General features: G+C 63.8%; 1 protein-coding gene across 4 annotated transcripts; it reads left to right on the top strand.

Annotated features, from left to right (window-relative positions):
• The first annotated feature begins 1,780 nt into the window (after positions 1-1,780).
• On the top strand, positions 1,781-11,521 carry NAPRT (nicotinate phosphoribosyltransferase). 4 transcript variants are annotated; one of them, XM_051611414.1, is made up of 13 exons: positions 1,781-1,992; positions 3,798-3,925; positions 4,024-4,106; positions 4,949-5,079; positions 5,169-5,284; positions 6,168-6,274; positions 6,480-6,620; positions 6,732-6,816; positions 7,093-7,173; positions 8,365-8,467; positions 8,592-8,749; positions 9,023-9,130; positions 9,947-11,521. In XM_051611414.1, exons 1-13 carry the CDS (start codon positions 1,806-1,808, stop codon positions 10,004-10,006), a joined length of 1,488 nt encoding a protein of 495 aa, XP_051467374.1. In that variant the 5' UTR covers positions 1,781-1,805; the 3' UTR covers positions 10,007-11,521. The 4 variants fall into 4 exon arrangements, with proteins under 4 accessions (XP_051467374.1, XP_051467372.1, XP_051467373.1 ...); XM_051611412.1 differs by having other exon boundaries at positions 6,081-6,274; XM_051611413.1 differs by lacking the exon at positions 7,093-7,173 and having other exon boundaries at positions 6,081-6,274.
• The last annotated feature ends 49 nt before the right edge of the window (positions 11,522-11,570 follow it).

Below are 11,570 nucleotides of genomic sequence, written 5' to 3'. Positions count from 1 at the left end.
CTTCCTGGCAAGGGTTGTCAGGGCCTGGCCCAGGCTGCCCAGGGCAGGGGGGGAGTCCCCATCCCTGGAGGGGTTTCCAAGCCCTGGAGATGGTGCTGAGGGACGTGGGGCAGTGGTGGCCTTGGCAGGGCTGGGGGAACAGGTGGGACTGGATCATCTTGAAGACCTTTTCCAACCCAAAGGATCTGACAAGTCCCCAGGTGAGCCTGCTGTGGCCCTTGGGGTCAGTGGTGGATGGTGGTGGCATGCAGGTGGTGGCTGCTCTGCACCATGTCCCTTCCCTGCTGTTGCTGTGGCCACTCACGCCTGCTGTGTGCACCATGTCCCCTGGGATGTCCCCAGAGCCCCGAGTCCTCCTGTGTCTGGTGTCCCATGTCCCTTGTACCCTTCCCCATGCCCAGGCCACCACCTCCCTGGTGTCCTGTGTGCTCCTCTCCCTCCTGTGTCCTCTGTCCCCACCAGTGTGCTGCCCCACCCGTGTCATATGTCCCTTAAACCACACTGGTGTCCCATGTGCTGCCATCCCCATGTCACCCGTGTCACCTGTGTCCCCTCTGTGCTGCCATCCCCGTGTCCCTCACACCCTTCCCAGTGCCCCACATCCCGACTACCCCCCCATTCCCCGACCCCTCACCCCTGCTTCCCGTCTCCCCCCTCCTCCTCGTCTCCCCATCCTGCCCCTGCCCCGGATTCCCAGCCCCCCCATCCTCCCTGTCCCCCCCTACCCCGTGTCCCCCTCTGGATCCTGATCTCCACCTGCCCCGTGTCCCCAGTCTCTCCCCATGTCCCCCCAGTCCCTGTGTCCCCCCCGTGTCCCCCCCAGTCTCCGTGTCTCCCCCCTCCCCACCCGTTCCCTCCTCCCCTCCCCTCCGTGTTCCTGCCTCTCCCCACGCCCGTCTCCCTCCCTCCCCCCGTCTCCCTCCCCCCGTGTCCCCGGTCGCTCCCCCCACGCCCCGTGTCCCCTCCCCTCCTTGTCCCTCCCCTCTTGCCCCATCCCCCCTGTCCCCCCCTTCCCCCGTGTCCCCGGTCGCTCCCCCCAATCCCTGTGTCCCCTCCCCCCTTGCCCCCTCCCTCGTGTCCCCTCCCCCGTGTCCCCCCACGCCCCGTGTCCCCTCCCGCCGTGTCCCCGGTCCCTCCCTCCCCCCTCCATGTCCCCTCCCCCCCCCCGTGTCCCTCCCTCCACGCCCCGTGTCCCCTCCCCCCTCCATGTCCCCTCCCCCCTCCATGTCCCCTCCCCCCCGTGTCCCTCCCCCCCGTGTCCCTCCCCCCCGTGTCCCTCCCCCCCGTGTCCCTCCCCCCGTGTCCCTCCCTCGTGTCCCTCCCTCGTGTCCCTCCCTCGTGTCCCTCCCCCCACGCCCCGTGTCCCTCCCTCGTGTCCCTCCCTCGTGTCCCTCCCCCTGTGTCCCCCCGTGTCCCCTCCCTCCGTGTCCCTCCCTCCCCCCTCCATGTCCCCTCCCCCCGTGTCCCCGGTCCCTCCCCTCACGCCCCGTGTCCCCCCCCCATGTCCCTCCCTCCCCTCCGTGTCCCCTCCCTCGTGTCCCTCCCCCCCCCCCCCCCGTGTCCCCGGTCCCTCCCCCCGTGCCCCACCATGTCCGTCCCCCCACGCCCCGTGTCCCTCCCCTCCGTGTCCCTCCCCTCCGTGTCCCTCCCCTCCGTGTCCCTCCCCTCCGTGTCCCTCCCCCCGTGTCGCCCCACGCCCCGTGTCCCCTCCCCCTGTCTCCCTCCCTCCCCCCGTGTCCCCTCCCTCGTGTCCCTCCCCCCGTGTCCCCGGTCCCTCCCCCCACGCCCCGTGTCCCTCCCCCGCCATGGCCCCCCTGGCCGATCTCTACCAACTCACCGCCGCCTACGGGCAGTGGCGGGCGGGCCGGGCCGCGCTCCCCGCGGCCGCCGAGCTCTTCTTCCGGCGCGGGCCCTTCGGGGGGGCCCCGGCGCTGGCGGCCGGGCTGGCCCAGGGGCTGCGCTGCCTCCGCGCCTTCCGCTTCTCCGCCGCCGGTGGGTGCGGGGCCCGGGGGGGGGGGGACGCGGCGGCTCCTCTGGGGGGCACAGGAACGGGGCCTGGGGAGAGGGGGGCACAGGGACAGCCCCTCAGAGGGGCCTGGGGGACATGGGGGGCACAGGGACGGGGCCTGGGGAGAGGGGGGCACAGGGACAGCCCCTCAGAGGGATGTGGGGGACGGGGGGGGGGGACAGGGATGGGGTCTGAGGGACATGGGGGGCACAGGGGCAGCCCCTCAGAGGGGCCTGGGGGACATGACAGGTCTGGGGGGCACAGGGACAGCTGCTCAGAGGGACATGGGGAACAGGGGGGGGCACAGGGACGACCCTTGGACATGGGGGGCATGAGGGGCACAGGGACAGCCCCTCAGAGGGGCCTGGGGGACATGACAGGTCTGGGGGGCACAGGGATGACCCTCAGAGGGACATGGGGGGCACAGGGATGGGGCCTGGGGGACATGGGGGGCACAGGGATGACCCTCAGAGGGACCTGGGAGACATGAGGGGCACAGGGATGACCCTCAGAGGGGTCAGGGGGACATGGGGGGGCACAGGGACGACCCTCAGAAGGACATGGGGGGCACAGGGATGGGGCCTGGGGGACATGGGGGGCACAGGGACGACCCTTAGAAGGATGTGGGGGACAGGAGGACATGGGGGGCACAGGGACAGCCCCTCAGAGGGACATGGGGGGCACAGGGATGGGGCCTGAGGGACATGGGGGGAACAGGGACGACCCTCAGAGGGGCCTGGGGGACATGGCAGGTCTGGGGGGGCACAGGGACAGCTGCTCAGAGGGGCCTGGGGGACAGGAGGACATGGGGGGCACAGGGACAGCCCCTCAGAGGGGCCTGGGGGACATGACAGGTCTGGGGGGCACAGGGACGACCTTCAGAGGGACATGGGGGGCACAGGGATGGGGCCTGAGGGACATGGGGGGCACAGGGACAGCTGCTCAGAGGGGCCTGGGGGACATTGGGGGGGCACAGGGACGACCCTGAGAGGGGTCTGGGGGACATGGGGGGGGGCACAGGGACGACCCTCAAAGGGACCTGAGGCACATGACAGGTCTGGGGGGCACAGGGATGACCCTCAGAGGGACATGGGGGGCACAGGGATGGGGCCTGGGGGACATGGGGGGCACAGGGACGACCCTCAAAGGGACCTGAGGCACATGGCAGGTCTGGGGGGCACAGGGATGACCCTCAGAGGGACCTGAGGGACATGGGGGGCACAGGGACAGCTGCTCAGAGGGGCCTGGGGGACATGGCAGGTCTGGGGGGCACAGGGATGACCCTCAGAGGGACCTGAGGGACAGGGGGACATGAGGGGTACAGGGTCAGCCCTCAGGGGGACTTGGGGGAGAGGGACAGGTCTTGGGGGGAGGACTTGGGGGACACCCCAGTGGGACCTTCAGGGGACAGGGACAGCCCTTGGGGATGGGGGGGACCTCTCAGGGTGATTTGAGGGGGGGCTGGGACAGCTCATGGGGGATAGGAGGACCTGGGGGACAGGAGGACCTGGGAGGGACTGGAATATGGGGGACTTCAGGGGGACTTTTTGGAGGGGTTCAGCCCTCAGGGAAGCCTGGAGGACACCGGGACACCCTCCAGGAGGACAGTGCCCATCACGGACCGTCCTGCTTGAAGGGATCTTGAGGCCCACGCTGCCTCTCCAAGGCTTGGAGACATCCCTGCCCATCACATGCAGGGGGCTTCCCTCCCTCCAGCCCCACCTGTGCCCTCGGGGCCACAGCTTGGGGGGACACCACTGTCCCCACTGAGCTCTGTGTCCCCCCTCAGATGTCGCCTACCTGCGCTCTGTCCTGCCCAGCACCACCGAGGACGCCTTCTTTGACTACCTGGCCACCCTGGATGCCTCTGAGGTGACAGTGTCTGCTGTGCCAGAGGGCTCCGTCGTCTTTGCCAGGGTGGGACATGTTTAGGACCCTCTCCTGCTTCAGGGGGTCTTTGGGGGACATCATCATCATCATCATCCAGGGACATCACGGCCTGGCTGTCCCCACAGGTCCCGTTCCTGCAGGTGAAGGGGCCTTTGCTGGTGGTGCAGCTGCTGGAGACCACCTTGTTGTGCCTGGTCAACTACGCCAGGTAGGGGGACATGTCCTGCCCTGGTCCCCCCCACCTCTGCTGGGCCAGACCCTCTGACCCACCCCCCCCCCAGCAGTCCCTGTCACCACCTCCTGCATCATCTCGGGTTGAGCAGAGGAGGCCTTGGAGTCCCCCCCACCCACCCTTGGCCATGAGTTGGTGTCACCTGTCCCTTCATTGTGTCCCCAAGAGTGTGGCCAGCAGGACTGGGGCAGCCATGGTCCCCCTGCACTCGGGGCAGGTGAGGCCACATCTTGAATCCCTGGGTGGAAAAGTGAGGGGGGTCTCAGGCACAGGGTGTGATTCTAGGGATGCCCTACACAGGAGTTGGACATGATGATCCTGATGGGTCCCTTCCAACTCAACAGATTCTATGGGTGGGCTGGACAGTGTCCAGGGAAAGGCCACGGAGTTGGGGAAGGGTCTGGAGAACTTGTGAGGAGCAGCTGAGGGAGCTGGGGGTGTCCAGCCTGGAGCAAAGGAGGCTGAGGGGAGACCTGCTGGCTCTGCAGCTGCCTGAGAGGAGGTTGGAGCCAGGGGGGTCGGGCTCTGCTCCCCAGGAACAAGCCCTGGGACAAGAGGGAACGGCCTCAAGTTGTGCCAGGGGAGGTTGAGGTTGGATCTGGGGAACAATTCCTTCCTGGAAAGGGTTGTCAGGGCCTGGCCCAGGCTGCCCGGGGCAGGGGGGGAGTCCCCATCCCTGGAGGGGTTTCCAAGCCCTGGAGATGGTGCTGAGGGACACGGGGCAGGGGTGGCCTTGGCAGGGCTGGGGGAACAGGTGAACTGGATCATTTTAGAGATCTTTCCCAACCCAAGCTCTCATTCCATGGTTCCTCCCCCAGCCTGGTGGCCACGAATGCCGCTCGGTTCCGACTCCTGGCTGGTCCGGATGTGAAGCTGATGGAGATCGGGCTGCGCCGCGCGCAGGGCCCGGACGGTGCCCTCTCAGCCTCCAAGTACTCCTACATCGGGGGTGAGTGCTGCCCCCCCAGACCCCCCAGCTGCCCTGTCACCCCTCCGTCCCCCCTGTCACCCCTCTGTCCCCCCCATTCCTCCCCCCAGGCTTCGACTACACCAGTAACATCCTGGCAGGGAAGCTCTACGGCATCCCAGTGCGCGGCACCGTCGCCCACTCCTTCATCATGTCCTTCAGCTCCCTGGAGGAGGTGCAGCCCCGGGTGAGCATCCCCATGGGTGGGGATGGGGTGATCCCAAGCACAGACACAGGCTGGGGGGAGAATGGATGGAGGGCAGCCCTGAGGAGAAGGGCTTGGGGGTGTTGGGTGAGGAGAAGCTCAATAGAATCCCAGAAACCCCCCATGTCCTGGGCTGCATCCCCAGCAGTGTGACCAGCAGGGCCAGGGAGGGGATTGTCCCCTCTGCTGAGACCCCCCTGCAGGGCTGGGGCCAGGCTGGGGTCCCCAGCACAAGAAGGACACGGAGCTGTTGGAGAGGCCAGAGGAGGCCCCGGAGATGCTGGGAGGGCTGGAGCAGCTCTGCTCTGGAGACAGGCTGGGAGAGTTGGGGTGTTCAGCCTGGAGAAGAGAAAGCTACAGGGAGACCTGGGAGCACCTTCTAGTGCCTGAAGGGGCTCCAGGAAAGCTGGGGAGGGGCTTGGGACAAGGGCAGGGAGGGATGGGAGCAGGGGGAAGGGTTTCCAGCTGGCAGAGGGAGCTGGAGCTGAGATGTGAGGGAGAAATTCTGGGCTGTGAGGGTGGGGAGAGCCTGGCCCAGGTTGCCCAGGGAAGCTGTGGCTGCCCCATCCCTGGCAGTGTTGAAGGGCAGGTTGGATGGGGCTTGGAGCAGCCTGGGCTGCTGGGAGGTGTCCCTGCCCATGGCAGGGGATCAGAACCAAATGACCTTTAAGGTCACTCCCAACCCAAACCATTCCATGATTCCTTGCTCCCTGTGGCCACGCTCCCACCTCCATGGTGGACACCACGGGGTGTGCGATGCCCATGTTCCCCTTGGCAGGAGCTGGCACCCCTGGCAGGAGGACAGCCAGTGGATCTCCCCACCTTGGCTGAGTCGTGGCTGGGGCGGGTGTGTGATCTGCTCCAGACCCCACCCCAGAAAGCCAACCGGGGCGAACTGGCCGCCTTCGTGTCCTACGCCATCACCTTCCCACGGGACTTCCAGGGGCTGCTGGACACCTACTGCGTCAGGAGGTGAGGATGTTCCCCACCCAAAGGTGGCTTTCCCACCCTGGCAGAGAGGACAGCCCCGTCCCTCCTTGCTTGGTGGCCTTGCAGGGACTTTTCCACCTGGCAGCATCCCCCCGTGCTTTGCTGTGTCTGGACCTGCTGCTGGATCTGCCCTGGGTCCCTGTCCCACCAAAGGAAGGGACACGAACCTTCTCTTTTCCCATCCCAGGAGTGGTTTGCCCAACTTTTGTGCCGTGGCTCTGGCCCTGCAGCAGTTGGGCTACCGGGCCATCGGGGTGCGCCTGGACAGCGGGGACCTGGCCCAGCAATCCAAGGAGATCCGCCAAGTCCTCCGAGCTTGTGGTGCTCAGTGAGTCTCCCACCAAGTCTGGGTGAAATGCCACCCACCCCCGCCTTCCCCACCCTTGGGGCCCAAGTGGGAGACCTCCTTGCTCAGGGAGGTCCCCCTGCGCCTCCCCAGCTTCCAGGTGCCCTGGTTTGAGACCATCCCCATCGCGGTCAGCAATGACATCAGTGAGCAGAGCCTGGAGGAGTTCCAGCGGGAGGTGAGGTCCCTGCTGGCAGGGCTTGGTTGTCACCTTGGCTTGGGGTGGACAGGAGTCAACTGGGACTTTCTCCACGGGTGAGAACAGAGAAAGAGGTTCTAGGCTACGAAAAAGAGCAAGCTTTTGGGTGGGGACAGATGGACACCAGGCACCTTCCTGGGGCAGCGCATCCTCTGACCTGCTCCGTGAGCCAGCATGGCTCCAGGGTTTGGCACAGGCTTGAAAAAGTACCAGCAGGGTTGGGCTGTTGGTGGACAGTCTTCTCCTCTGCACCAGGGGAGTGAGATCGACATGATCGGCGTGGGGACCAACCTGGTGACGTGTCCCCTGCAGCCGTCGCTGGGCTGCGTTTACAAGGTAGGGGTGACAGCTCCTGATCAGCTCCTGGGGGAGCCCCACGTGGAGCAGCAAAGGGGACCCCACCCCAAGGGGTGATGCTGTGAGGTCACATCATAGAACCATGGAATGGTTTGGGTTGGAAGGGACCTTAAAGATCCTCTAGATCCAACCCCCCTGCATGGGCAGGGACACCTCCCAGCAGCCCAGGCTGCTCCAAGCCCCATCCAACCTGCCCTTCAACACTGCCAGGGATGGGGCAGCCACAGCTTCCCTGGGCAACCTGGGCCAGGCTCTCCCCACCCTCACAGCCCAGAATTTCTCCCTCCCATCTCAGCTCCAGCTCCCTCTGCCAGCTGGAAACCCTTCCCCCTGCTCCCATCCCTCCCTGCCCTTGTCCCAAGCCCCTCCCCAGCTTTCCTGGAGCCCCTTCAGGCACTGGAAGGTGCTCTAAGGTCTCCCTGGAGCCTTCTCTTCTCCAGGCTGAACACCCCAACTCTCCCAGCCTGTCTCCAGAGCAGAGCTGCTCCAGCCCTCCCAGCATCTCCGGGGCCTCCTCTAGCCTCTCCAACAGCTCCATGTCCTTCCTGTGCTGGGGACCCCAGCCTGGCCCCAGCCCTGCAGGGGGGTCTCAGCAGAGGGGACAATCCCCTCCCTGGCCCTGCTGGTCACACTGCTGGGGATGCAGCCCAGAACACAGGGAGGCTCATGTTGAGCTTCTCCTCACCCCCAAGCCCTTCTCCTCAGGGCTGCTCTCCATCCCTCCTCCACACAGCCTGTGTTTGTGCTTGAGATCACCCCGACCCATGTGCAGGACCCTCTGAGGTTCACATGGTCCCACTCCTCCAGCCTGTCCAGGTCCCTCAGGATGCCCTCCCATCCCTCAGGTGAATTGGCTGCACCACTTTGCTTGGTGTCATCTGCAAAGTACCTGAGGGTGCTCCCAGCCCCACCATCTGTGTCCTCTTTGCTGGGAACAGTGGTCATGAGATCTCTGTAAAAAGTAGCTTGCCAGCTGGAGGAGGCCAGATGTCCAACTTTGGGGTGGTTTGATGGTTCTTTTATGATTTATTCAGCTGGTTTGCATCAGTGGCCTCCCCAGCACGTGGGGACACACAGAGGACACAGAGCTTGGCATGGTCTTCAGCACCAGCATGAGCTGGGACATGTGACAACAAACGACCTCCTCTCTGTAACTTCCTTCTCCTACAGCTGGTGGAGGTCAATGGCTCCCCCTGCCTGAAGCTGACAGAAGATGAGGAGAAGATGACAATCCCTGGGACTAAGACGATCTATCGGCTCTACGACGCTGCTGGTGAGTTGGGACACGCTTGTCACGGAGCTGCCCCATTGACCTGCACCCCCCTCCTGCTCCATAACCTTGTTCCACCTGTCCCACACCCCCCCATTGGTCCCTAACCTGTCCCCCCCCCTTGTAGGTCACCCCTTTATGGACCTCATGGCACTGGAGGAGGAGCCTTCGCCCAGCGCGGGGCAGGAGCTGGTGGTGCACGTCCTAGGGCAGTTTGGTGAGACCAGCAAGGTCGTGCCCACCACCGTGGAGACCCTCCATCGCACGTACTTCAGAGATGGCCAGGTCAGAGGGGGCTCTGCCTTCTGGTGCTGAGCTGTCCTCTCCCACGTTGGGTGAAGAGCCAAACCAGGGTGATGGTGTCTGAGTAGCAGTGGTGGAATCCAAGGGTTACACCCCAGCGTTGCCTTGCGTTTGAGGTGGCCCTTGTCCCAGCAACCCCCGTGCCACCCTGCCCATGGTGGCATTGGAGCCCAGCCTGGAGCTGGCTCACTGGGGACAGGGGGCTGGGTGGCCAGCACCCCACATGGACATGGTCAAGCATCTCCATCCCTGCAGGTGTGTGAGCCACTGCCCAGCCTGCCTGAGGTGAGGAGCCATGCCCAGGTGTCCCTCAGCCTGCTCAGCCCCGCGCACCGGCAGCTCCACCAGCCCCAGCCCTACCCGGTACGTCCACCAGGCCCCAGAGTCACAGAACCCTTCTGGTTGGGAAAGACCTCTTAAGATCCTCCAGTCCCACCTGTTCCCCAAGCCCTGCCAAGGCCACCCCTGCCCCATGTCCCTCAGCACCATCTCCAGGGCTTGGAAACCCCTCCAGGGATGGGGACTCCCCCCTGCCCTGGGCAGCCTGGGCCAGGCCCTGACAACCCTTGCCAGGAAGGAATTGTTCCCCAGATCCAACCTCAGCCTCCCCTGGCACAACTTGAGGCCGTTCCCTCTTGTCCCAGGGCTTGTTCCTGGGGAGCAGAGCCCGACCCCCCTGGCTCCAACCTCCTCTCAGGCAGCTGCAGAGCCAGCAGGTCTCCCCTCAGCCTCCTTTGCTCCAGGCTGGACACTCCCAGCTCTCTCAGCTGCTCCTCACAAGTTCTCCAGACCCTTCTCTTTCTGCTCCAGCCCCTTCCCCAGCTCCAGGGCCCTTCTCTGGTCCCTCTCCAGCCCCTCAGTCTTTTCTTGTTGTGCGGGGCCCAAAACTGACCCCAGGATTTGAGGTGGGTCCTCACCAGTGCCCAGCACAGGGGGACAATCATGTCCCTAGTCCTGCTGGCCACAGTAATGCTGGTACAAGCCAGGATGCTGGTGGCCTTCTTGACCACCTGGGCACACGCTGGCTCGTATTCTCATCACGACACACCTGGGCAGCCAGCCCTGGTGGCCTGGGGCAAAGCCAAGGTGGCTCCACCATGGAGCGTGTGATGCAGGACAAGGGGCTGTGGTGACCCTGAAGGAGCAAACACTCACTGTCTCTTCTTGTCCCCGTGGCAGGTGGCTGTGACAGAGAAGCTGCACCATCTCCTCACCAAGCTGCGACAGGCCAGGCAGTGAGGAGGTCCCCATGTGTCCCCTGAGCTGTGCCACCCCCTGGCTGGGGCCTGCTCTTCCTCCACACTCTTCTGAAGACCAGGTGACTAATTGGGAAACTGTGGTTCTAACGACCTTGCTGGTGTGGATCCAGGGACCTTGCAAGAACTGGAAGTGCTGCCAAGATGGGGCAGGCGGAGCTGGGAGGCAGCTGTCCCCCTGTCCTCTGGAAGTGATGGCCCTTCACTGCTTTCCTTAGTGGCCCGACCAGCCCTGCACCTTCTGCTGTGGCAGTGCTGCCCACCTTGGTGGCCCTGCCCTCCTTGTGCCTTCTGCTGTGGCAGTGCTGCCCACCTTGGTGGTCCTGCCCTCCTTGTGCCTTCTGCTGTGGCAGTGCTGCCCACTTTGGTGGCCCTACCAATCCTGTTCCTTTAGTGGTGGCAACCCCTGCTTGAAGCTCCTCTGGAGCACAAGAGACCAAGTCTTGAGCACACATGGAGTCCTACCATGGGAAAGGCCAGCCTGTCCTTTTAACCCACCTCCTGTGGGACATCCATGGCAGATGCATTTTGCCCTTCCTCTTCAAGGCTTCGTGGCCACCATTTCATCTCTTTCCATGTTGTATCCATTCCCTGGGATGTGGAGCCCAGCTCCAGGTTGACACCTGCACTCTCCACCCTGGAGTTCATGGAGTCACTAAATCCCCACAATTCACTTCATCCTAAGCAAAAAACAAAAAACAACAAACCCAAACAAAACCACAAACGAAATAAAGAGCTTCACCCACCATGGCCACAGCAGGTGGCTGCTCTGGTCCTTCACAGACCATCTAGTTCCAACACCCCTGCATGGGCAGGGACACCTCCCACCAGCCCAGGCTGCTCCAAGCCCCATCCAACCTGCCCTTCAACACTGCCAGGGATGGGGCAGCCACAGCTTCCCTGGGCAACCTGGGCCAGGCTCTCCCCACCCTCACAGCCCAGAATTTCCTCCTGATGTCTTCATGGTTTATGACTGAATAAAGATGGAATGAAAAGCAAGTGCTTGACCCAGGAGGAACACCTGGGGGGGTGGCCCCAGCAGGTGCCCTCACAGCCCTGTTTTGTGGCACCCCAGCACCATAATTCCAGTGAAAAACCCCCTTGTAGCTCCACAGGAGGTACGTCTCCTGCCCAGGTGGTGACTGTTTGAAGGTTTTATCAAACCAGGGTCAAGAAAAGTTGTTGCATGGAATTAAAACCAACCAACAAACAACTTCAGAGGCTCAGCCTTCTCCAAGACACCCTTATTTTCTCCACTCCTGCCCAAAATCTGTAAGAGGGATCATAAATCCTTTCCCCTGAGCTTGTAAAATGTGGAGACCCAGAACTGAGCCACCTAGGGGGAAGATGCAGTGAGGGAGGGCAAAAGATAAACCCCCCTGAGATGTTCCTCAGGCACTAGCCTTGCATGTCCTCCCAGGAACAGCTGTGATTTAGATCTTCTTTGCATCTTTCCTGCATGGTGATGGGGACAATAAACACTAAACGAGCTTAAGGAGCAAGGCCTGATGGTCTCATTTCTTAAATTCAAAAGCCCAACCCTCGAT

This window comes from Apus apus, chromosome 2 (genome assembly GCF_020740795.1).
Source record: "Apus apus isolate bApuApu2 chromosome 2, bApuApu2.pri.cur, whole genome shotgun sequence".
NCBI lineage: Eukaryota > Metazoa > Chordata > Aves > Apodiformes > Apodidae > Apus > Apus apus.
The sequence above is the reverse complement of the archived record's forward strand: the minus strand, read 5'-3'. Positions and strand labels throughout refer to the sequence as shown.

Bases quoted from the DNA above. Each gene is read 5' to 3' on its own strand.
- NAPRT (XM_051611412.1), top strand. From the start codon at position 1,806: ATGGCCCCCCTGGCCGATCTCTACCAACTCACCGCCGCCTACGGGCAG. The intron at 3,926-4,023 runs GTGGGACATGTT...CTGTCCCCACAG, and splicing joins GCTCCGTCGTCTTTGCCAGG to GTCCCGTTCCTGCAGGTGAA. The intron at 6,817-7,092 runs GTGAGGTCCCTG...CCTCTGCACCAG, and splicing joins TGGAGGAGTTCCAGCGGGAG to GGGAGTGAGATCGACATGAT.